The sequence below is a fragment of the Xenopus laevis genome, chromosome 4S (genome assembly GCF_017654675.1).
Source record: "Xenopus laevis strain J_2021 chromosome 4S, Xenopus_laevis_v10.1, whole genome shotgun sequence".
Taxonomy (NCBI): Eukaryota; Metazoa; Chordata; class Amphibia; order Anura; family Pipidae; genus Xenopus; species Xenopus laevis.
Window position 1 is genome coordinate 16414882 of NC_054378.1, and position 23316 is coordinate 16438197.

Below are 23316 nucleotides of genomic sequence, written 5' to 3' on the forward strand. Positions count from 1 at the left end.
CCGAATGTGATGACATTTCAAGGATGAAAAGCTAAACACGACACGGCTGTGCAGCTCTCACAGTTCAAAGTAGAAGCATGTAGGTTTTAGGGCAGGCAATGAGTGTATAATTGTTTTTGTCTTCTCCCTCTACCGCTCTCCTTTCATCTCTCGCTCTGAAAGATATTAAAGGGACACATCTCCAAAGCGCGGAACAAGTCCCATTAGATTCCCGTCTCACTTACTGGAACAGCAGTATAAAGCTATTCCACTACATTGTATTATATATATTATATATTCCTTTCAGTGAGCAGAACAGAAAGTACAGTGTATAATGCACACCAGCAAAAGACAGCCTGCAAAATATATCTTATTTAATGGTGCTTTATTATGCAGTTATAATCAGTGACTTCTAATATCCTTATAATTTACAGTAGGGGTACATTATCCCTTATAATACATGAGTGATACTCAGAGTTCCCTGTATAACTCAACCTGCAGCCTTGTGCCTTTATATTGTCACATAACTCCTCAGTGACTTCTAATATCCTTATCATTTACAGCAGGGGGTACATTATCCCTTATAATACATGAGTGATACTCAGAGTTCCCTGTATAACTCAGCCTGCAGCCTTGTGCCTTTATATGGTCACATAACTCCTCAGTGACTTCTAATATCCTTATCATTTACAGCAGGGGTACATTATCCCTTATAATACATGAGTGATACTCAGAGTTCCCTGTATAACTCAGCCTGCAGCCTTGTGTCTTTATATGGTCACATAACTCCTCAGTGACTTCTAATATCCTTATCATTTACAGCAGGGGGTACATTATCCCTTATAATACATGAGTTAGACTCAGAGTTCCCTGTATAACTCAGCCTGCAGCCTTGTGTCTTTAAATGGTCACAGAACCCTCCAGTAAATTCTAAAATCCTTTACATTTACATCATTTACAGTAGGGGGTAAATTATCTCTTATAATTCAGGTATATTACCTAACATAAACCAACACTAATGACCACAAGATATACGGTAATTACCCTTTATTAAAAGTAGATCAGTGTACAATAGAATTCCATAATAAGCTATATTACTGTACTTCTTTGTAATATAAACCTTTGTATATTTTAATTTTGAATGGTGAGAATTTCCTCATTATCCCTTTAATGATAATAACACGATGCCACTGGTTTGATTGGGGCAGAACGTTTTCCTTTAGCTAAAATATAACTTTAAAATTATGATAGTCAGAGTTTTGTTTGTATCTCTAAAATATAACATAATTATTAATACCAAGCTCTTTGTTTGAGGTTAATGACCTCAGAAGTCGTAGCATATTGTTTAATTACAGGACGGATAATTATTGGTAATCAGACATTGCTTTATGTTTGGGATGATTGTTAATAATCGCTTAAATGTTTAATAATTAATGAAAACTCAATGATTTGGCCATAGACAAAGTATCTTTGGCCCATAATGGATCTGGATATGAGGTACATTATCCGAGCAGTGGGTGACATCTATAAAAAGTGAATTGTACACATGTGGAGAGAGTTGGCTGATAAGACGGAGGCAGGGAATGATCCGGAAGAAAAGGCGGAGGCTTTTGGTACAGGTGGTTGAAGATTAAGTACGTTTTGCCCGCCCTAAAGAAAAAAAAATCACTGTGAAAATGCATTCAGTTCAGATTGTTGGCTTGCTATTTAAAGGGGAAGTTAACTGTCTGTACGGTATATGTTGGAATGCGAGGCAGAGATGAAAAATGAATACATATATATCCATAGAAAGTAATGGTGCACTTTTGGGTCTTAGTAACAAAAAAAAATATTTATGAAGTGCATCATTAGATTCTATGGATGTTTCATAGCCTTATGGATGCATCAGGGGAGTAACGAATTGAAGAGGTGCTCCTGCTACTAATTGATGCATAGACTGCCAAGTCATTGGTCCTAACAGTCTATGGTACAGAAATGCTGGATGTCAGCTCCGGGCCAAGCCAACAGGGTGCCCTAGGCGACCCAGCAGGCCACCGTGCTCCCCCTCGATTAACACCACATGCGCTTGAGCAGAGTGTGCCGGAGGGGAGAGAGCGACGGAAGGGAAAGGAGCGAGAGCAGGAGGGGAGGGGAGAGAGCGTCGGAAGGGAGGGGAGAGAGAGAGCAGTAGGGATAAGGGTAAAGGAACACAAAGGATTTTGTAGATACAGTGTCGGACTGGCCCACCGGGATACCAGGAAAACTCCTCGTGGGCCCAGGTGTCAGTGGGCCTCTTGCTTCTAACCATTTGGCCTATTTCATGGTCATTCCTTATTTTTCAGGCTTAATAATGGAAGAATAGAGTATAGTAAGTAGATATAAAAGACTAGGAGAATGGAGACTTTGGATAGTGGGCCCATGGTTTAAGGTTTTCTAGTGGGCCCACAATCTGAGGTTTTCTGGTGGGCTCCAGGCATCCCAGTCCAACACTGTGTAGATATGGGAGATTACTGGTCAGTAACCTGCTAAACTAGTACTCAACCTCAAGTCTTTCCTAAAGAAATCAGTTATGATGGGTTTTTACTAAGAAGAACCATTTAACTTACCCATCCCCTGTGCGAAAATTGCAATAATAATGTTCAGCAGAGAAGGGTGATCTTTTTTGACCAAGAAAATGTTTCCTATTTTGACAGCTTTAAAGTCACAAGATGTTCATGGTTTAGATTGGTTCAGCTGAGTCCTTTGGTTCAGCTAAATCCAAATCCTGCAAGAACTGATACTCTGATACCTAATTCTGAATGATTCCTGAATTTGGTGCAAACTTTTTGCCTTTTATTGTGTACCCCTTATTTTCTTTTAGCTTTAGGGTGAAGTTCTATATGGGCACAGTTATGTATCCCGAGCATCAGTCAGGAAATCATTGAACCCTCTCTAGGTCTGGACCCCCAGAACTTTTTGCTCTTGTTTTTTTGTACTGTGATAATGATGCAGTAGAAGAATAATTAGCCAGTGTCTACTTATACATAAAATGAAGTCTCTTACCGGCCAGTCTTATATAGATTTCTACCTTGCGGAACTGGTCCCGTTCTATGTCTAAAAAGAGAAAAACACAATTATATCAAAGTATTTCCTCATTCATGAATATATCTAATAAACGTTACTCCACTAGGAATGAGTCCTACAACACCTTCGTCTGTACTCACTTTCTCTTCCTTACTATTGCTATTCCTTTACTAACACAGACCGCAGAATGGCCCAATAAAGTCTAGTGAAGTCCTCCTCTTCCTAAGTAGTGGGTGCAGTTAAGCCAAAAAGCAGGAAATGAGCTGGATAATATGGCCATATTATTTTTACAAAATTTCATACTAATCGGTCCATGCTCAATCCAGGACCAACATTTAATTTTTTCTTGTAATATCTCTTGTCTTGTAGTGCTGCCACAACAAGGTTTAAAGTGCTGTGAGCCAATTCCATTGGACAACCTTGAGATCAACCAAAATGCCACTGGATTGAGTAGAAACCTTACTACAGGATGGCTATTGCCAATATGATGTCCCTCTGTGACGCAAAGGACCATGTGATATCCTCTAGAGCAGTGTTCCCCAAACAGTGGCTTGTGAGCAACATGTTACTCACCAACCCATTGGATGTTGCTTTCAGTAGCCTCAAAGCAAGTGCTTATTTTTGAATTCCTGGCTTGGAGGCAAGTTTTGGTTGCATAAAAACCGTGTCCTACCAAACAGAACCTCCTGTAGGCTGCCAGTCCACAAAGGAGCTACCCATAGCCAATCACAGCACTTATTTTGCACCACCCAGAAACTTGTTATGCTTGTGTTGCTCCCTAACTTTTACATCTGATTGTGGTTTATGGGTAAAAAAAAAAGGTTGGAGACCCCTGCTCTAGAGACTAAATAAGGAAGGGAATATAGAAAGGGTCCCCATTACCAGAACACTTGGATTGAGTAGGAACCTATCTGGATAGAAGATGGGTTGTATTAGTGGAAGGGACTAGGGCTCTCCCGCAATAATGTCATAACTTGTCTGGGAGTGTTTAATCTCCCTTGTAACAGAAAGCCCATGTGGTACCCCTTAAAGAGTAGCCAGAGATGCCAGTTCCAACTTTTTCTACTGGTGCCCAATACATTTAACCTCAATAGTCTAACGCGATCTCCCTCTAAGTTAAAGGGGTGCCTGGAAATTTTGAGAGTAAGCAATGGCATTACACCCTGATTTCAGAAGGAATGACCTCTTCCATAAAAGAGACATAGACCCCTTATTAAAACTAAACCATTCCTAAAACAATATTATTTTACTTGCCCATAAAAAAAGGACTATACTGGTAGAACCAAGAGAAAGCCATAGAGCTTTAAAAATGAAACGATTTGATGTACAGGTTTATTTCAATCAATATTTATATAAACAGGATAAGTCTTCCTCATCAGCGGCAGTTTTGCTCTTGAGAAGCACAATGGGGTACTAGTCCTTCAGTGAAGAAGCCCCCCAGAGCCTTCCAGCTCATTATTGCAACGCTCACTCAGGCACAAGATGAGTCTAATTGAAAGGATTAGTGGGACGTGCAGCTGTTAAATTCCATGCACTAAATTGTTTCTTGGAAAAGCCAAATTCTAGAAGGACAGATCTTATAAATGTATTTAACAAAGGCTGAATGACTTCTTCACAATCCCACTCTGGGACATTTACTCTATATATACCCCCCTTTATTTTCTCTTTGAAGGAGAACTAAGACCTAAAAATGAACACTGTATTTTGTTGAACTTACTGTACTGGCCCAGAGGTTTAGCAGCCCTATATCAGTAATGATCCAGGCCTTCAAAGATGTCCATAGGAGCTCCCCATCTTGGATCTTGTCAAATGTCACTGCACATGCTCAGTGCGCTCTGCGCTGCTAGGTTTGTCAGAAATCATCAAGCCTGGCATCAAAGCTGACCTACTAGGACACTCTTTGGAGATCTTTGCAGATCTTCATTAAGAAAAGGCTGTGGTCACCTTGAACTGGTCCATGGACCCATAATATGTACCATTTCTACCTTACTTGTTTCTTAAGCTTTAGTTCTCCTTTGAACAGGTATGGAACTCTGAATCAATGTCTCCCTGATGCTGGGCTGCTCTCCTTCCCGTGGCCAAGAAGAAGATATAAAGATTGTCCCAGGTGAAAACTAGCAACCTTCTCCCAAAATAGCTCATCTTGGGGCAAAAACTATAACTAGGTAACAACTTCCCCTTATTAACAAACCTTCCAAGCTGCAGTCTTTTTCATTCTGTGAAAATAATAAAATATAATTAGTATCTCAGTTGGAAAATGGTTCCCAAACTCTAGAGGTGTCATGCTTAGGGGGTCCAAAATCTGTTTAGATGAATCTAAAGAAGAACGACCATGTAGCAACAAACAAAGTTGTCCTTAAAAGTTCAAGCCATTTATTAGGACAAACAGGTGAAGGCTCAAAACGTATTAGGCCTTCACCTGTTTGTCCTAAAAAATGGCTTGAACTTTTAATTACATTTTTGTTACTCTTTTGGAGAAAAATTCACAACTTTGTTTGTTGCTATTTGCTTATGCACCCGTGGACTGGGGTGAACTGTGATTATACTTTTCTCCTCCTATTTTAACTGCCCCTGTAATTAGATGCTAATGTACATAGGGGCTCGTATTGGCAATTTGCATCAATTCTGTTATTAAGAATGACCCTGTAGTTATATGTATTTTTTTTTGTTATGAGATAACGGAAGCTCAGATCAAATGCTGGATCCTAAAATGGGGCATGAACTTTAAAAGACTGAAGACCTCGGCATTAGGACATGGTTTTAGCCAAACACTGGGAGCCTAAGACAGCACAAACATTGGAAAGTAATACAACTAATGTTCAGATGCTTTTAATCCTTGATATTATTCATATCCTCAGGGGTCAAAATAACTTGGGTTCTCCAGTCATTGCAAATACACTTGGGTCTTTTACTTCTAGAGCAGTTGCCTGCTGGAGCTGATGATGATTGACCTTGCAGGAATAAGGGTTAGAATAAATAAGGGTATACAATACCACAGATGAACATTTTGAGGATCCCCAAAGAGTGAACATGGGAGATGGGGTTAGGGAGATGAATTAACCACAGTGGGCGATTCTTTTGTGGAGGTGGTGAATCTGGACAAAATCTGCTGTTATGTATAACACATTTATTCCTGACTCTATGGTTTCTAAATGTAATTACCTTGGCTGCTGCTACTGCAAAAGGCACACCTGTTATAGGGAGGATACAAAAGTGTTTATGAAGGCACAATAGATCTAAAGCACAGGTACACTTTCCATACACTGGGGAAACATGACAATAATGTGACCAAAATGTAAAGACTTGGAAGTCTTTAACACTCTAGTGCCCCCTGTATGATAATATAGGGTCAGTGTCACACTAGTGTTCACTTTATGTTAACCTGGGGGTCTCTACAATGCCAGTGGTTACTATATGTTAACCTGGTGTCACTCTTCTGCTTACTGTAAATTAACCTGGGGGTCTCTGTCACTCTGGTGCTCACTATATATTAACCCGGGGTATTTGCCATGGTATTGCACCCTGTATTTTAACTTGGGGGTCTCTATAGCTCTGGAGTTCATTGTATGATAATAACTTGGGGTTTGTGTTACTCTAGTGCTGACTGTATGTTAACCTGGGGGTCTCTGTCACTCTGGTACTCCTTGTATGTTACCCTGGGGGGTCTTTGTCGTTCTATTTCTCCCTTATGTTAATTTGGGGGTCTGTGTCACTCTAGAGCTCGATATAGTTTAACCTGGGGGTCTGTGTCACTCTAGTGTTCCCTGTATGTTACCCTGGGTATCTGTGTTACTCTAATGCTCAATGTATGTGACCCTGAGGGTCTGTGAAACCATCTCATATGAGGCAATCAGCATACCTTATACTCCACTCCCATGATCCCGTGGGACACATCTACCCTGTCTATGGCCCATATTTCAATGCATGGAGCCCTCTAGTAGTCACAATCCCAAGAGTCCTGAGCAGCCCACTGGTGAGCACATGGCAGCAACTAAAATCACGGCACCTGTTCTGAGACCAAAACTGAAAGAACATACTTGTCACTTACTTTCTTTAGTCTCACCTGTCTCAATGGATTCTATCATTTCTTCTGTCTCCCCAGACAATTTAAATGGTTGTATATCTTGTTTCCAATGTTCTCCTGATTCGATGTGCTCATTACTCTGCCCTGCATCTGCATTCTCACCATTATCAGCTTCTCCAGATTTACTCGCTTCCTCCTTTTTTATGAAAAGAAAAAAAAGATCATCGATATATTCTTAGATTGTTTTCAACTGAATAATCATTGACATTATTCTCCCAATTGCTAATGGCCTTTTTCTCTTAAAGGGGTATTCATGCAATTTTTTTAGCCTCACTTATGGAACCCTCATTATTACCCCTGTTTGTATGGAATTTCACTATATCCCCAACAGATCTTCACATCTTACAATTAACATCTCCTACAATTAATGTAAAATTCTGAGCAATTTACATTTTTTCCAGTTTTCCCCAGGACAAATTGCAGGATAAAGACAGGGCAGCATTTTATTTATTCCACTAAAGTTCCTACTGGAGTTTTATGTTATTGCAGATCCACAAGGCACTAGTATAAAACACACTGCAAATGCTGAAGTCAGTAAAGAAAAAATACAGTTTTTAGACACAGAAGAACAGGAAATGTCTCAGAAAACACAACTTACCTGGCTCTTTCCCTTTTCTGTAACAAAAATGAAACCATAGAACAATGAGATATTGTATCACTGAAATCATATAATGGATGTTCCTGGCACTAAGTTTGCATTAATTGCCTGGAAAGCATACTGTATACATTTATATATAAATTCCTTTATATGAGCTGAAAGACAAGGGCAGAGATGGATAAAAGGACAAGGAAAGTCTAACTCACTGGGGGTGCTGGGGCCGGAACTAGAGGTAGGCGGGATGGAGGGCTGCAATGGAATAGGAGTGATTGGCAGGGGATGGAGACAGAGAGAGAGTGGTAAGTGGAACTCGGGTGTCTGGAGGGCCAAATGGCAAGGGTATGTTTTGGGACCACCGGGAATTGTTTTGGTGGTTGAGTTCAGCTCCAGGTTAAAAATTTTCCATCTGAATTCACTCCTCCCCCCCCGTGAAATGGACTTTCCTTGTTAAAGAATGGTTTTGTAGGCATGGTACTTATTTGGACCACTGCCAAAATACTGCCTCACCTAGAGACAATAGCTGAATAGCCATAAGATTCTACTGCACTCCTGTACTCCCTGTTTGTTGCCCTGGGTATCTATGTTACTCTAATGCTCAATGTTTGTGACCCTGAGGGTCTGCTTGTGCACCACTCCCATGATCCTGTGGGACACATCTACCCTGCCTATGACCCAAATTTCAATGTAGGGAGCTCTCTAGTGCTCGGCACAATCCCAAGAGTCCCGAGCAGCCCACTGGTGAGCACATGGCAGCAACTAAAATCACTGCACCTGTTCTGAGACCCAAGTTGAAAGAATGTACTTGTCTCTTACTTTCTTTAGTCTCACCTGTCTCAGTGGATTCTATAATTTCTTCTGTCTCCCCAGACAATTGAAATGGTTGTATATCTTGTTTCCAATGTTCTCCTGATTCGGTGTGCTCATTACTCTGCCCTGCATCTGCATTCTCACCATTATCAGCTTCTCCAGATTTACTCGCTTCCTCCTTTTTTATGAAAAGAAAAAAAAGATCATCGATATATTCTTAGATTGTTTTCAACTGAGTAATCATTTACATTATTCTCCCAATTGCTAATGGCCTTTTTCTCTTAAAGGGGTATTCATGCCATTTTTTTAGCCTCACTTATGGAACCCTCATTATTACCCGTTTGTATGGAATTCCACTATATCCCCCAACAGATCTTCACATCTTACAATTAACATCTCCTGCAATTAATGTAAAATTCTGAGCAATTTACATTTTTTCCAGTTTTCCCCAGGACACATTTTAGGATAAAGACAGGGCAGCATTTATTTATTCCACTAAAGTTCCTACTGGAGTTTTATGTTATTGCAGATCCACAAGGCACTAGTATAAAACACACTGCAAATGCTAAAGTCAGTAAAGAAAAAATACAATTTTTAGACACAGAAGAACAGGAAATGTCTCAGAAAACACAACTTACCTGGCTCTTTCCCTTTTCTGTAACAAAAATGAAACCATAGAACAATGAGATATTGTATCACTGAAATCATATAATGGATGTTCCTGGCACTAAGTTTGCATTAATTGCCTGGAAAGCATACTGTATACATTTATATATAAATTCCTTTATATGAGCTGAAAGACAAGGGCAGAGATGGATAAAAGGACAAGGAAAGTCTAACTCACTGGGGGTGCTGGGGCCGGAACTAGAGGTAGGCGGGATGGAGGGCTGCAATGGAATAGGAGTGATTGGCAGGGGATGGAGACAGAGAGAGAGTGGTAAGTGGAACTCGGGTGTCTGGAGGGCCAAATGGCAAGGGTTTGTTTTGGGACCACCGGGAATTGTTTTGGTGGTTGAGTTCAGCTCCAGGTTAAAAATTTTCCATCTGAATTCACTCCCCCCCCCCGTGAAATGGACTTTCCTTGTTAAAGAATGGTTTTGTAGGCATGGTACTTATTTGGACCACTGCCAAAATACTGCCTCACCTAGAGACAATAGCTGAATAGCCATAAGATTCTACTGCACTCCTGTACTCCCTGTTTGTTGCCCTGGGTATCTATGTTACTCTAATGCTCAATGTTTGTGACCCTGAGGGTCTGCTTGTGCACCACTCCCATGATCCTGTGGGACACATCTACCCTGCCTATGACCCAAATTTCAATGTAGGGAGCTCTCTAGTGCTCGGCACAGTCCCAAGAGTCCCGAGCAGCCCACTGGTGAGCACATGGCAGCAACTAAAATCACTGCACCTGTTCTGAGACCCAAGTTGAAAGAATGTACTTGTCTCTTACTTTCTTTAGTCTCACCTGTCTCAGTGGATTCTATAATTTCTTCTGTCTCCCCAGACAATTGAAATGGTTGTATATCTTGTTTCCAATGTTCTCCTGATTCGGTGTGCTCATTACTCTGCCCTGCATCTGCATTCTCACCATTATCAGCTTCTCCAGATTTACTCGCTTCCTCCTTTTTTATGAAAAGAAAAAAAAGATCATCGATATATTCTTAGATTGTTTTCAACTGAGTAATCATTTACATTATTCTCCCAATTGCTAATGGCCTTTTTCTCTTAAAGGGGTATTCATGCCATTTTTTTTAGCCTCACTTATGGAACCCTCATTATTACCCCTGTTTGTATGGAATTCCACTATATCCCCCAACAGATCTTCACATCTTACAATTAACATCTCCTGCAATTAATGTAAAATTCTGAGCAATTTACATTTTTTCCAGTTTTCCCCAGGACACATTTTAGGATAAAGACAGGGCAGCATTTTATTTATTCCACTAAAGTTCCTACTGGAGTTTTATGTTATTGCAGATCCACAAGGCACTAGTATAAAACACACTGCAAATGCTAAAGTCAGTAAAGAAAAAATACAATTTTTAGACACAGAAGAACAGGAAATGTCTCAGAAAACACAACTTACCTGGCTCTTTCCCTTTTCTGTAACAAAAATGAAACCATAGAACAATGAGATATTGTATCACTGAAATCATATAATGGATGTTCCTGGCACTAAGTTTGCATTAATTGCCTGGAAAGCATACTGTATACATTTATATATAAATTCCTTTATATGAGCTGAAAGACAAGGGCAGAGATGGATAAAAGGACAAGGAAAGTCTAACTCACTGGGGGTGCTGGGGCCGGAACTAGAGGTAGGCGGGATGGAGGGCTGCAATGGAATAGGAGTGATGGGCAGGGGATGGAGACAGAGAGAGAGTGGTAAGTGGAACTCGGGTGTCTGGAGGGCCAAATGGCAAGGGTTTGTTTTGGGACCACCGGGAATTGTTTTGGTGGTTGAGTTCAGCTCCAGGTTAAAAATTTTCCATCTGAATTCACTCCCCCCCCCCCCCGTGAAATGGACTTTCCTTGTTAAAGAATGGTTTTGTAGGCATGGTACTTATTTGGACCACTGCCAAAATACTGCCTCACCTAGAGACAATAGCTGAATAGCCATAAGATTCTACTGCACTCCTGTACTCCCTGTTTGTTGCCCTGGGTATCTATGTTACTCTAATGCTCAATGTTTGTGACCCTGAGGGTCTGCTTGTGCACCACTCCCATGATCCTGTGGGACACATCTACCCTGCCTATGACCCAAATTTCAATGTAGGGAGCTCTCTAGTGCTCGGCACAGTCCCAAGAGTCCCGAGCAGCCCACTGGTGAGCACATGGCAGCAACTAAAATCACTGCACCTGTTCTGAGACCCAAGTTGAAAGAATGTACTTGTCTCTTACTTTCTTTAGTCTCACCTGTCTCAGTGGATTCTATAATTTCTTCTGTCTCCCCAGACAATTGAAATGGTTGTATATCTTGTTTCCAATGTTCTCCTGATTCGGTGTGCTCATTACTCTGCCCTGCATCTGCATTCTCACCATTATCAGCTTCTCCAGATTTACTCGCTTCCTCCTTTTTTATGAAAGAAAAAAAAGATCATCGATATATTCTTAGATTGTTTTCAACTGAGTAATCATTTACATTATTCTCCCAATTGCTAATGGCCTTTTTCTCTTAAAGGGGTATTCATGCCATTTTTTTAGCCTCACTTATGGAACCCTCATTATTACCCCTGTTTGTATGGAATTCCACTATATCCCCCAACAGATCTTCACATCTTACAATTAACATCTCCTGCAATTAATGTAAAATTCTGAGCAATTTACATTTTTTCCAGTTTTCCCCAGGACACATTTTAGGATAAAGACAGGGCAGCATTTATTTATTCCACTAAAGTTCCTACTGGAGTTTTATGTTATTGCAGATCCACAAGGCACTAGTATAAAACACACTGCAAATGCTAAAGTCAGTAAAGAAAAAATACAATTTTTAGACACAGAAGAACAGGAAATGTCTCAGAAAACACAACTTACCTGGCTCTTTCCCTTTTCTGTAACAAAAATGAAACCATAGAACAATGAGATATTGTATCACTGAAATCATATAATGGATGTTCCTGGCACTAAGTTTGCATTAATTGCCTGGAAAGCATACTGTATACATTTATATATAAATTCCTTTATATGAGCTGAAAGACAAGGGCAGAGATGGATAAAAGGACAAGGAAAGTCTAACTCACTGGGGGTGCTGGGGCCGGAACTAGAGGTAGGCGGGATGGAGGGCTGCAATGGAATAGGAGTGATTGGCAGGGGATGGAGACAGAGAGAGAGTGGTAAGTGGAACTCGGGTGTCTGGAGGGCCAAATGGCAAGGGTTTGTTTTGGTGGTTGAGTTCAGCTCCAGGTTAAAAAATTTTCCATCTGAATTCCCCCCCGTGAAATGGACTTTCTTTGTTAAAGAATGGTTTTATAGGCATGGTACTTATTTGGACCACTGCCAAAATACTGCCTCGCCTAGAGACAATAGCTGAATAGCCATAAGATTCTACTGCACTCCTGTACTCCCTGTATGTTGCCCTGGGTATCTATGTTACTCTAATGCTCAATGTTTGTGACCCTGAGGGTCTGCTTGTGCACCACTCCCATGATCCTGTGGGACACATCTACCCTGCCTATGACCCAAATTTCAATGTAGGGAGCTCTCTAGTGCTCGGCACAATCCCAAGAGTCCCGAGCAGCCCACTGGTGAGCACATGGCAGCAACTAAAATCACTGCACCTGTCCTGAGACCCAAGTTGAAAGAATGTACTTGTCTCTTACTTTCTTTAGTCTCACCTTTCTCAATGGATTCTTTAATTTCTTCTGTCTTCTCAGACTCATCAGGCAATTCAAATGGTTGTATATCTTGTTTCCCATGTTCTCCTGATTCGATGTGCTCATTACTCGGCCCTGCATCTGCATTCTCACCATTACCAGCTTCTCCAGATTTACTCCCTTCCTCCTTTATTATGAAAAGGAAAAAAAGATCATTGATATATCCTTAGATTGTTTTTAACTGAATGAACACTTGCATTATTCTCCCATTTGCTAATGCCCTTTTTCTCTTAAAGGGGTATTCATGCCATATTTTTAACCTCACTTAAGGATCAAGGATCCTTGAGAAAGGTCCCCAGGAGGGACCGAAACGTCGGATTGTAATGTGATAAATAAAAGTTGTTATACTTTGAAAATGAGAGTGCGGATCCTCTATCACCTATATCACAAATATTGATCAAGCACCTCCAATCAACCACTGTTAGAGGTGCGGGCACTCCAGGAAAGAAATTGCATATATATATATATATATATATATATATATATATATATATATATATATATATATATATATATTACCCCAGGACAAATTGCAGGATAAAGACGGGGCAGCACTTATTTATTCCACTAAGGTTCTCACTGGAGTTTTATGTTATTGCAGATTCACATGGCAATAGTAGAAAAAACACTGCAAAATGCTAAAGCCGGTAAAGGAAAAATACACACAGAAGAACAAGAAATGTCTCAGAAAACACAACTTACCTGGCTCTTTCCCTTTTCTGTAACAAAAATGAAACCATAGAACAATGAGATATTGTAACACTGAGATAATTTAATGGATGTTCCTGGCACTGAGTTTGCATTAATTGCCTGGAAAGCATACTGTATACATTTATATATAAATTCCTTTATATGAGCTGAAGGACAAGAGCAGAGATGGATAAAAGGACAAGGAAAGTGTAACTCACTGGGGGTACTGGGAGCAGAATTGGAGGTAGGTGGGATGGAGGGCTGCAATGGAATGGGAGTGATTGGCAGGGGATGGAGACAGACAGAGAGCAGTAAGTGGAACTCTGGTGTCTTGGGGGTCAAATGACTATGGTTTGTCTTGGGACCACCGGGAGTTGTTTTAGTGGTTGAGTTCAGCTCCAGGGTAAAAATATCCCATCTGAATTCACTCCCCCCCCCCCAGTGAAATGGACTTTCCTTGTTAAAAAATGGTTTTGTAGATTTGGTAGTTATTTGACCACTGCCAAAATACTGCCTCACCTAGAGAGCCATAAGATTCTAGTGCCCCCTGTACGATAATATAGGGTCTCTGTCACACTAGTGTTCACTTTATGTTAAATTGGGGGTCTCTATTAAGCCAGTGGTTACTATATGTTAACCTGGGGTCTGTGACACTCTTCTGCTTACTGTAAATTAACCTGAGAGTCTTTGTCACTCTGGTGCTCACTGTATGTTAACCTGGGGGTCTTTGCCAAACTATTGCTCCCTGTATGTTAACTTGGGGGTCTCTCTCACTCTAGAGCTCCCTATAGTTTAACCTTGGGTTCTGTCTCACTCTAGTGCCCCCTGTATTTTACTTTGAGGGTCTGTGAAACCTTCTCATATGAGGCAATCAGCATACCTTATACTCTTGTGCACCACTCCCATGACCCTGTGGGACACATCTACCCTGCCTATGACCCATATTTCAATGCATGAGCCCTCTAGTGCTCTGCAAAATCCCAAGAGTCCCGAGCAGCCCACTGGTGAGCACATGGCAGCAACTAAAATTATGGCGACTGTTCTGAGACCCAAGTTGAAAGAACATACTTGTCTCTTACTTTCTTTAGTCTCACCTGTCTCAATGGATTCTTTAATTTCTTCTGTCTTTTCAGACTCATCAGACAATTTAAATGGTTGTATATCTTGTTTCCCATGTTCTCCTGATTCTCTGTGCTCATTACTCAGCCCTGAATCTGCATTCTCACCATTACCAGCTTCTCCAGATTTAATCCCTTCCTCCTTTATTATGAAAAGGAAAAAAAGGCCATCGATATATCCTTAGATTGTTTTTAACTGAATGAACATTTACATTATTCTCCCAATTGCTAATGCCCTTTTTCTCTTAAAGGGGTATTCATGCCATATTTTTAGCCTCACTTATGGAATCCTCATTATCCCCCCTGTTTGTATGGAATTCTACTATATTCCCAACAGATCTTCACATCTTATACTAGAAATACTGAAGGCAACCTGTCTTGCTAAATTGCTGGCATGTCACATGGCAGTTCTTTGTTTAATGTCTTGAATAACCTACATAATCTTTATCTCCTACAATTAATGTAAAATTCTGAACAATTTACATTTTTTTCCAGTTTTCAAGATCCTTGGAGTTTTTACAAGGCTTACATAAAGATTTGAAGCTTTGAAGCAACAGAGTCACCTGCTGGATATGTCAGCATCAGGGCCGCCATCGGGCTGGGGGACAGGGGGGACAAGTGTCCAGAGCCCAGACATGAAGGGGGGCCCGGCAGTGCTGCACTTTTGAAAGAGCCGGGCCCCCTTTGCGAGCGCCGAAGATTTGCTGCCATTTTTGAATCACGAACAGCCGAAAATGCGGAAGTGCCGAAAAGCCTAACTGCCGAAGCAGCGAAAAGACCCGAAGTCACAAAAACAGCTGAAATTGAAGTCCTGAAGCGGCGAAAAGACCCCAAATCATGAAAGGAGGCAAAGTTGAAATTCCTGAAGCTATGAGTTCAATTCTACTGAACACCAATTTGTGTTTTTTTTAATCCCCTGGCTACCAATGTATTATTTCAATATTCTATAGGCCCCTGCCACCAATGTTTTTTTTTTAAATATTTTTTGGCCCCAATTTTTTTAACTTGTAAGGGGGGCCCTGGCACCATTGTTTTTTTAAAAAAACACTTTTATGGGGGGCGCTGGTGCCAATGTTTTTTTTTAACTCATAAGGGGGCCCTGACCATCAATAGCTTTTTATAACTTGTGTGTGTGGGGGGGGGTTACTTTTTTAGTGCTGATGTCTCTGTGGTTTTTTAACTGTGATGTGGAGTGGGTGGGATCTGGAGTGGGGCTTGGGCGCCAGGGTGGGTGGGGCCCAGGGGGCCCCAAAAATGTTGTTGTACGGGCCCCGTGATTTCTAATGGCGGCCCTAGTCAGTATATATATGTGTATATATATATATATATATATATATATATATATATATATATATATATATATATATATATATATTACCCCAGGACAAATTGCAGGATAAAGACGGGGCAGCATTTATTTATTCCACTAAAGGTCCCACTGGAGTTTTATGTTATTGCAGATTCACAGGGCAATAGTAGAAAAAACACTGCAAAATGCTAAAGCCAGTAAAGGAAAAATACACACCGAAGAACAAGAAATGTCTCAGAAAACACAACTTACCTGGCTCTTTCCCTTTTCTGTAATAAAAATGAAACCATAGAACAATGAGATATTGTATCACTAAAATCATATAATGGATGTTCCTGGCACTGAGTTTGCATTAATTGCCTGGAAAGCATGCTGTATACATTTATATATAAATTCCTTTATATGAGCTGAAGGACAAGAGCAGAGATGGATAAAAGGACAAGGAAAGTGTAACTCACTGGGGGTACTGGGAGCAGAACTGGAGGTAGGTGGGATGGAGGGCTGCAATGGAATGGGAGTGATTGGCAGGGGATGGAGGCAGACAGAGAGCAGTAAGTGGAACTCTGGTGTCTGGTGGGTCAAATGACTAAGGTTTGTCTTGGGACCACCAGGAGATGTTTTGGTGGTTGAGTTCAGCTCCAGGGTAAAAATATCCCATCTGAATTCACTCCCCCCCACAGTGAAATGGACTTTCCTTGTTAAAAGATGGTTTTGTAGGTATGGTAGTTATTTGGACCACTGCCAAAATACTGCCTCACCTAGAGAGCCATAAGATTCTAGTGCCCCCTGTAAGATAATATAGGGTCTGTGTCACACTAGTGTTTACTTTATGTTAACCTGGGGGTCTCTATTAAGCCAGTGGTCACTATATGTTAACCCGGGGTCTGTTACACTCTTCTGCTTACTGTAAATTAACCTGGGAGTCTCTGTCACTCTGGTGCTCACTGTATGTTAACCTGGGGGTCTTTGCCAAACTATTGCTCCCTGTATGTTAACTTGGGGGTCTCTGTCACTCTAGAGCTCCCTATAGTTTAACCTTGGGGTCTGTCTCACTCTAGTGCCCCCTGTATTTTACTTTGAGGGTCTGTGTAACCTTCTCATATGAGGCAATCAGCATACCTTATACTCTTGTGCACCACTCCCATGACCCTGTGGGACACATCTACCCTGCCTATGACCCATAGTTCAATGCATGGAGCTCTCTAGTGCTCTGCACAATCCCAAGAGTCCCGAGCAGCCCACTGGTGAGCACATGGCAGCAACTAAAATTATGGCGACTGTTCTGAGACCCAAGTTGAAAGAACATACTTGTCTCTTACTTTCTTTAGTCTCACCTGTCTCAATGGATTCTTTAATTTCTTCTGTCTTTTCAGACTCATCAGACAATTTAAATGGTTGTATATCTTGTTTCCCATGTTCTCCTGATTCTCTGTGCTCATTACTCAGCCCTGCATCTGCATTCTCACCATTACCAGCTTCTCCAGATTTAATCCCTTCCTCCTTTTTTATGAAAAGGAAAAAAATACCATTGATATATCCTTAGATTGTTTTTAACTGAATGAACATTTACATTATTCTCCCAATTGCTAATGCCCCTTTTCTCTTAAAGGGGTATTCATGCCATATTTTTAGCCTCACTTATGGAATCCTCCTTACACACAGAAGAACAAGAAATGTCTCAGAAAACACAACTTACCTGGCTCTTTCCCTTTTCTGTAATAAAAATGAAACCATAGAACAATGAGATATTGTAACACTGAGATCATTTAATGGATGTTCCTGGCACTGAGTTTGCATTAATTGCCTGGAAAGCATACTGTATACATTTATATATAAATTCCTTTATATGAGCTGAAGGACAAGAGCAGAGATGGATAAAAGGACAAGGAAAGTGTAACTCACTGGGGGTACTGGGAGCAGAACTGGAGGTAGGTGGGATGGAGGGCTGCAATGGAATGGGAGTGATTGGCAGGGGATGGAGACAGACAGAGAGCAGTAAGTGGAACTCTGGTGTCTGGTGGGTCAAATGACTAAGGTTTTTCTTGGGACCGCCGGGAGTTTTGGTGGTTGAGTTCAGCTCCAGGGTAAAAATATCCCATCTGAATTCACTCCCCCCTCCCGCCCAGTGAAATGGACTTTCCTTGTTAAAAAATGGTTTTGTAGGTATGGTAGTTATTTGGACCACCGCCAAAATACTGCCTCACCTAGAGAGCCATAAGATTCTAGTGCCCCTGTACGATAATATAGGGTCTGTGTCACACTAGTGTTTACTTTATGTTAACCTGGGGGTCTCTATTAAGCCAGTGGTTACTATATGTTAACCTGGGATCTGTGACACTCTTCTGCTTACTGTAAATTAACCTGGGAGTCTCTGTCACTCTGGTGCTCACTGTATGTTAACCTGGGGGTCTTTGCCAAACTATTGCTCCCTGTATGTTAACTTGGGGGTCTCTGTCACTCTAGAGCTCCCTATAGTTTAACCTTGGGGTCTGTCTCACTCTAGTGCCCCCTGTATTTTACTTTGAGGGTCTGTGTAACCTTCTCATATGAGGCAATCAGCATACCTTATACTCTTGTGTACCACTCCCATGATCCTGTGGGACACATCTACCCTGCCTATGACCCATAGTTCAATGCATGGAGCTCTCTAGTGCTCTGCAAAATCCCAAGAGTCCCGAGCAGCCCACTGGTGAGCACATGGCAGCAACTAAAATTATGGCCACTGTTCTGAGACCCAAGTTGAAAGAACATACCAGTCTCTTACTTTCTTTAGTCTCACCTGTATCAATGGATTCTTTAATTTCTTCTGTCTTTTCAGACTCTTCAGACAATTTAAATGGTTGTATATCTTGTTTCCCATGTTCTCCTGATTCTCTGTGCTCATTACTCTGCCCTGCATCTGCATTCTCACCATTACCAGCTTCTCCAGATTTAATCCCTTCCTCCTTTTTTATGAAAAGGAAAAAAAGACCATCGATATATCCTTCGATTGTTTTTAACTGAATGAACATTTACATTATTCTCCTAATTGCTAATACCCCTTTTATAAGGGGTATTCATGCTATTTTTTAAGCCTCACCTAAGTAACCCTCATATATATATATATATATATATATATATATATATATATATATATATATATATATATATATATATATATATATATATATATATTACCCAAGGACAAATTGCATAAAGACGGGGCAGCATTTATTTATTCCACTAAAGTTCCCACTGGAGTTTTATGTTATTGCAGATCCACAAGGCACTAGTATAAAATACACTGCAAAATGCTAAAGCCAGTAAAGGAAAAATACACACAGAAGAGCAGGCAATGTCTCAGAAAACACAATTTACTGTACCTGGCTCTTTCCCTTTTCTGTAACAAAAATGAAACCATAGAACAATGAGATATTGTATCACTGAAATCATTTAATGGATGTTCCTGGCACTGAGTTTGCATTAATTGGCCTGGAAAGCATATTTTATATCTACTTACTATATTCTTCATTATTAAGCATTTTTTCCCATAAAGAAATAGGGAATGACCATGAAATAGAGCAAATGTTTAGAAGCAAGAGGGCCCACTGACACCTGGGCCCACCGGGAGTTTTCCTGGTATCCCTGTGGGCCAGTCTGACACTGCTCACCTAGAGACAATAGAAGAACTATAAATTGGCATTGTCCCCTGGCCACAACTGAATCCAAACTTATTCTTATGCTGCTGTGAATTTCCCCCCTACTGTGGTCCTTGGCAAGGGTCTAGAAATGTTTGTGCCTTATTTAGCTCTGGGAGAACAATATAAGGCACCACTGTATACTGTGTTACACCACAAACTGATTGCACAGACAGCAAGCCTGGGGTGACAGCACCTACCAGCTTTTCTCCTGTTGTCCTGAAGGCCCAGGCCCACATTGTCTGGAGTAGGGAGGTAGACATGTTCTCACACAACTTACACAAGCTTACCCATATACAGGTAATACCACTGTGCTTTCATGGTAATATGTTTGCCTGGGTTGGGGATTTTATGTGACTCTTATGTGACATTGTTAATAAAGATGGCTTTATTTATGTTTCACTACATAGTCCCTATTTGACTTGAACTGAATGTAATGAGAAAGAGAGAGAAAGAGAGAGAGAGAGAGAGAGAGAGAGAGAGAGAGAGAGCGCATTTCTATTAAAGATGCACATTTATGACAACTTGCTGAAAAACAAATCCAGGCGGATATGTAAAAAATTAGAGTTTGATTTTAATGTGAAATAACATGCACCTGAAAACTGTTCAATATGATCATGTTCCTTGCTCTTCTCTTTAGATTCCTGTGAAGGAAAGAAAAATAAATGTACATCATGTACAAATTAGTATGAGAATAGTTCATCTAGGTAACCCTGAAAGCCCAGCCAGAATATAAGTTAGTATGAGATTTCGCTTTTCTAAATAACCCTGAAAACCCAGCTAGAAGGTCAATTATCTTGCTGGTAGGTGTTTTCTGTAATGCAACCCTATGTTATGTTTTGGGTAGCCGAGGATGAGTAGAGTACAACAGTGCTTTATTAGCAGAGACTCATGCAGCCATTATACAACACTAAGCTTAAACTCTAACACTCTCAAGCTGTACAGAAAGTCCTGTGTATGCACAGTACACGTCGTGTGAGCAGTGACACCCCCAGGCCATTTGTATAAACACCACATATTCCCCCTATAGTAGGAAAGCATTTGGACAAATGCAATAAACAGCAATAATAAAACAGTAAACATATTAAAGCAATATTATTCATCCTTCTCATCACATAGTCCTTGGTCCATGCAGGTAGTTTTTTGATTCTTTCAGTACGCCTTATAGGTTCACTTTCTTCAGGCCTATTGCAGTTGACATCAGGAGAAGGAAAATGTTCTTCATCAAATGCTTCTCCAAAGTCATATCTAACAGAAGCAAGACGACTTGCATTTCATATGCGTCCGTCAGACAGTTCATAAGTGTATGCTCCTCGCTAGCATCTCACTTCAAGTGGTGTAGTAAATTTAGATTGTCCTTGTTTCAGTATTCCTGGTTTCTTAATTCTGACTAAAGATCCAGGCTGAAAGTGCACTTATCTGGCACCACATTTTCTGTCAGTATAAGCCTTGCATTTGGCTTGGTGATGTTTCACAATGTCAGCAGTAGATGATTTTGTAGGCACAGTATTTTGTGGAAGTTTGATGTCTGCAACATGTAACTTAGTGCGCATCTTACTGCCATGTAATAATTCAGCTGGAGATGATTGGGTTGTTGCATGGCTTGTTGCTCTGTAGTTATGTAGGAACTCTGTTGTAAATACTTTCCAAGATTTCCCAGTAAGATCTGTCTGTAGTGCTTCTTTCAGACTTCTGTTGAATCGCTCGATTTCTCCATTTGCTTGTGGGTAATACACTGAAGATTTCCTATGCACAATATTCCTCTCTCTCAGAAAGGATTCAAACTCAGATGAGACAAACTGTGGTCCGTTGTCTGATATCAACTCCTTTGGATTACCTTCTCTGCTGAAGACTGTAGATGGAAATGTTATTACTGTAGCTGATGTTATATGAGGAAAAAATGCAATTTCAGGCCATTTACTGTAATAGTCTATCAAGGTTATAGCAAATCTACAGTCTATAGGAGCATCTGTAAAAGGACCAACAATATCAATAGCAATCAGGAAATGGTACTGGTTTTACATCTGGTCTCAACTTAACTTTGTGTACAAAGTTCTTTGCACAACCCAGTGAAGTGTTGCTTTGTGGTGAAATTTTAGACACTGGCTGTGTGGGAGGCACTGGTGCTGTAGTAATGAGACCATCAACTAATTGTAGCTTTAATGCAGCAAAGAGATCCCTTCCAAGTATAGCAGTACCCTTATTTACAATGTAAAAGTCACATTTTGCAGTATTTGATTCAAATTGTACAGTCACTGGCAACAACCAAGCACAGGGATTGGATCCTTTAAGTAACTGACCAGTTTCAGGGCAGGTGCAACAAGCGGATAGAAACAGCTGAACCTGTATCAAGCATCAGGTTAATGGAGTGTCCCTTGTCAGCAGAAGACTGACAGTGCATATAAACTTGTCTGGAATAAATGTACCAGCTTTATCCACACTTAATACTGTGACATTTGTAGTAGTGACTTCATGAACATCTTTAACAGAACTACAGCAGATCTTAGCAAAATGTCCTACTTTTGTGCATTTGCGGCACCGTTTAGCTTTTGCAGGACATGTAACATGATTTGCAGTGTGTTGTGTTGAACCACAGCGAAACCAGTATTTTCTATTTGTATTTGCTGCAAGGTTTTGCAGTGTAGGTGAATCCCTTTCCTTAGCACTGTATTTTGCCTGTGACTGTGCATTATTAGGCCACAGTGTTGAATTCATAATCTGTACATTCCCAGCAGTTCCCTGACTGAGAGTTTTAGCCTCTGCCACTACTGTTTCAATTTGGCTAGCAACTGTAATAGCCTTTGCGAGGGTTAAGTCCTGATCTAGGAGCAGTCTCTCTCTAATGCCAGGTGAGTTTGTTTTTTCCACAATTTGGTCTCTTAGCATTTCATCTGTTAGATTCCCAAACTCACAGGTAACAACCAATTCTCTCAACGCTGCTCCATATTGTTCCGTGGATTCGCCATTACGTTGTCCACGTTGGCGGAATTTATATCTTTCAGCAACCACATTTACTCTTGGCACAAAAAAAGTTCTTTATAGCAGTAAGAGCAGTTTCATAAGTATCATCAGGTAATGGTAATGTATAGAAAATACGCTGTCCCTCTGATCCCAGGCAGTGAATACGTAAAGCACGCTTTCTAGCAGCAGAAATCTCCCCTTGGTCGGCAGCAATAATGTAATTTTCTAACATACGGATCCAAGCAGTAAAAGGTATGGTAGGCTCACCAGGGTTTGGAAGAAAAGGTGCAGGCTGTTGCAGAGGTAGAAGAGCCATCCTTGTCGCCATTTGTTTTGTTTTGGGTAGCCAAGGATGAGTAGAGTATAACAGTGCTTTATTAGCAGAGACTCATGCATCCATTATACAACAGTAAGCTTAAACTCTAACACTCTCAAGCTTTACAGAAAAGTCCTGTGCACAATGACACCCGCAGGCCATTTGTTTAAACAAAGAGTTTTAGTTTAGTAAAAGGCTGCTAGATCATGCAAAGCAAATGTGAAAATCAGATATTCTTGTTCCAGTGGCAGAGCTCATCTCCTATTTATAACTCGTATACAGATCCTTTTGTTTTAGAATTACATTGATACTTTGCCAAGGGGAAGGATGCTTTAGCAGTGTTGGGGGGAGATAAAGTTACT

At 40.7% G+C, this 23316-nt stretch overlaps 1 protein-coding gene across 1 annotated transcript; it reads right to left on the bottom strand.

Moving 5' to 3' along the window:
• Positions 1-948: 948 nt before the first annotated feature.
• LOC121393437 (uncharacterized protein DDB_G0290685-like) lies at positions 949-19940 on the bottom strand. Its single transcript, XM_041561929.1, has 20 exons — positions 19878-19940; positions 18780-18945; positions 17697-17713; positions 17335-17500; positions 16253-16269; positions 14668-14833; positions 13586-13602; positions 12845-13010; positions 12045-12061; positions 11427-11583; positions 10597-10613; positions 9976-10132; positions 9149-9165; positions 8532-8688; positions 7704-7720; positions 7085-7241; positions 6184-6212; positions 5213-5237; positions 3001-3051; positions 949-1629 (listed from the first exon to the last, which is right to left on the bottom strand). Exons 1-20 carry the CDS (start codon positions 19938-19940, stop codon positions 1610-1612), a joined length of 1599 nt encoding a protein of 532 aa, XP_041417863.1. The 3' UTR covers positions 949-1609.
• Positions 19941-23316: the final 3376 nt, after the last annotated feature.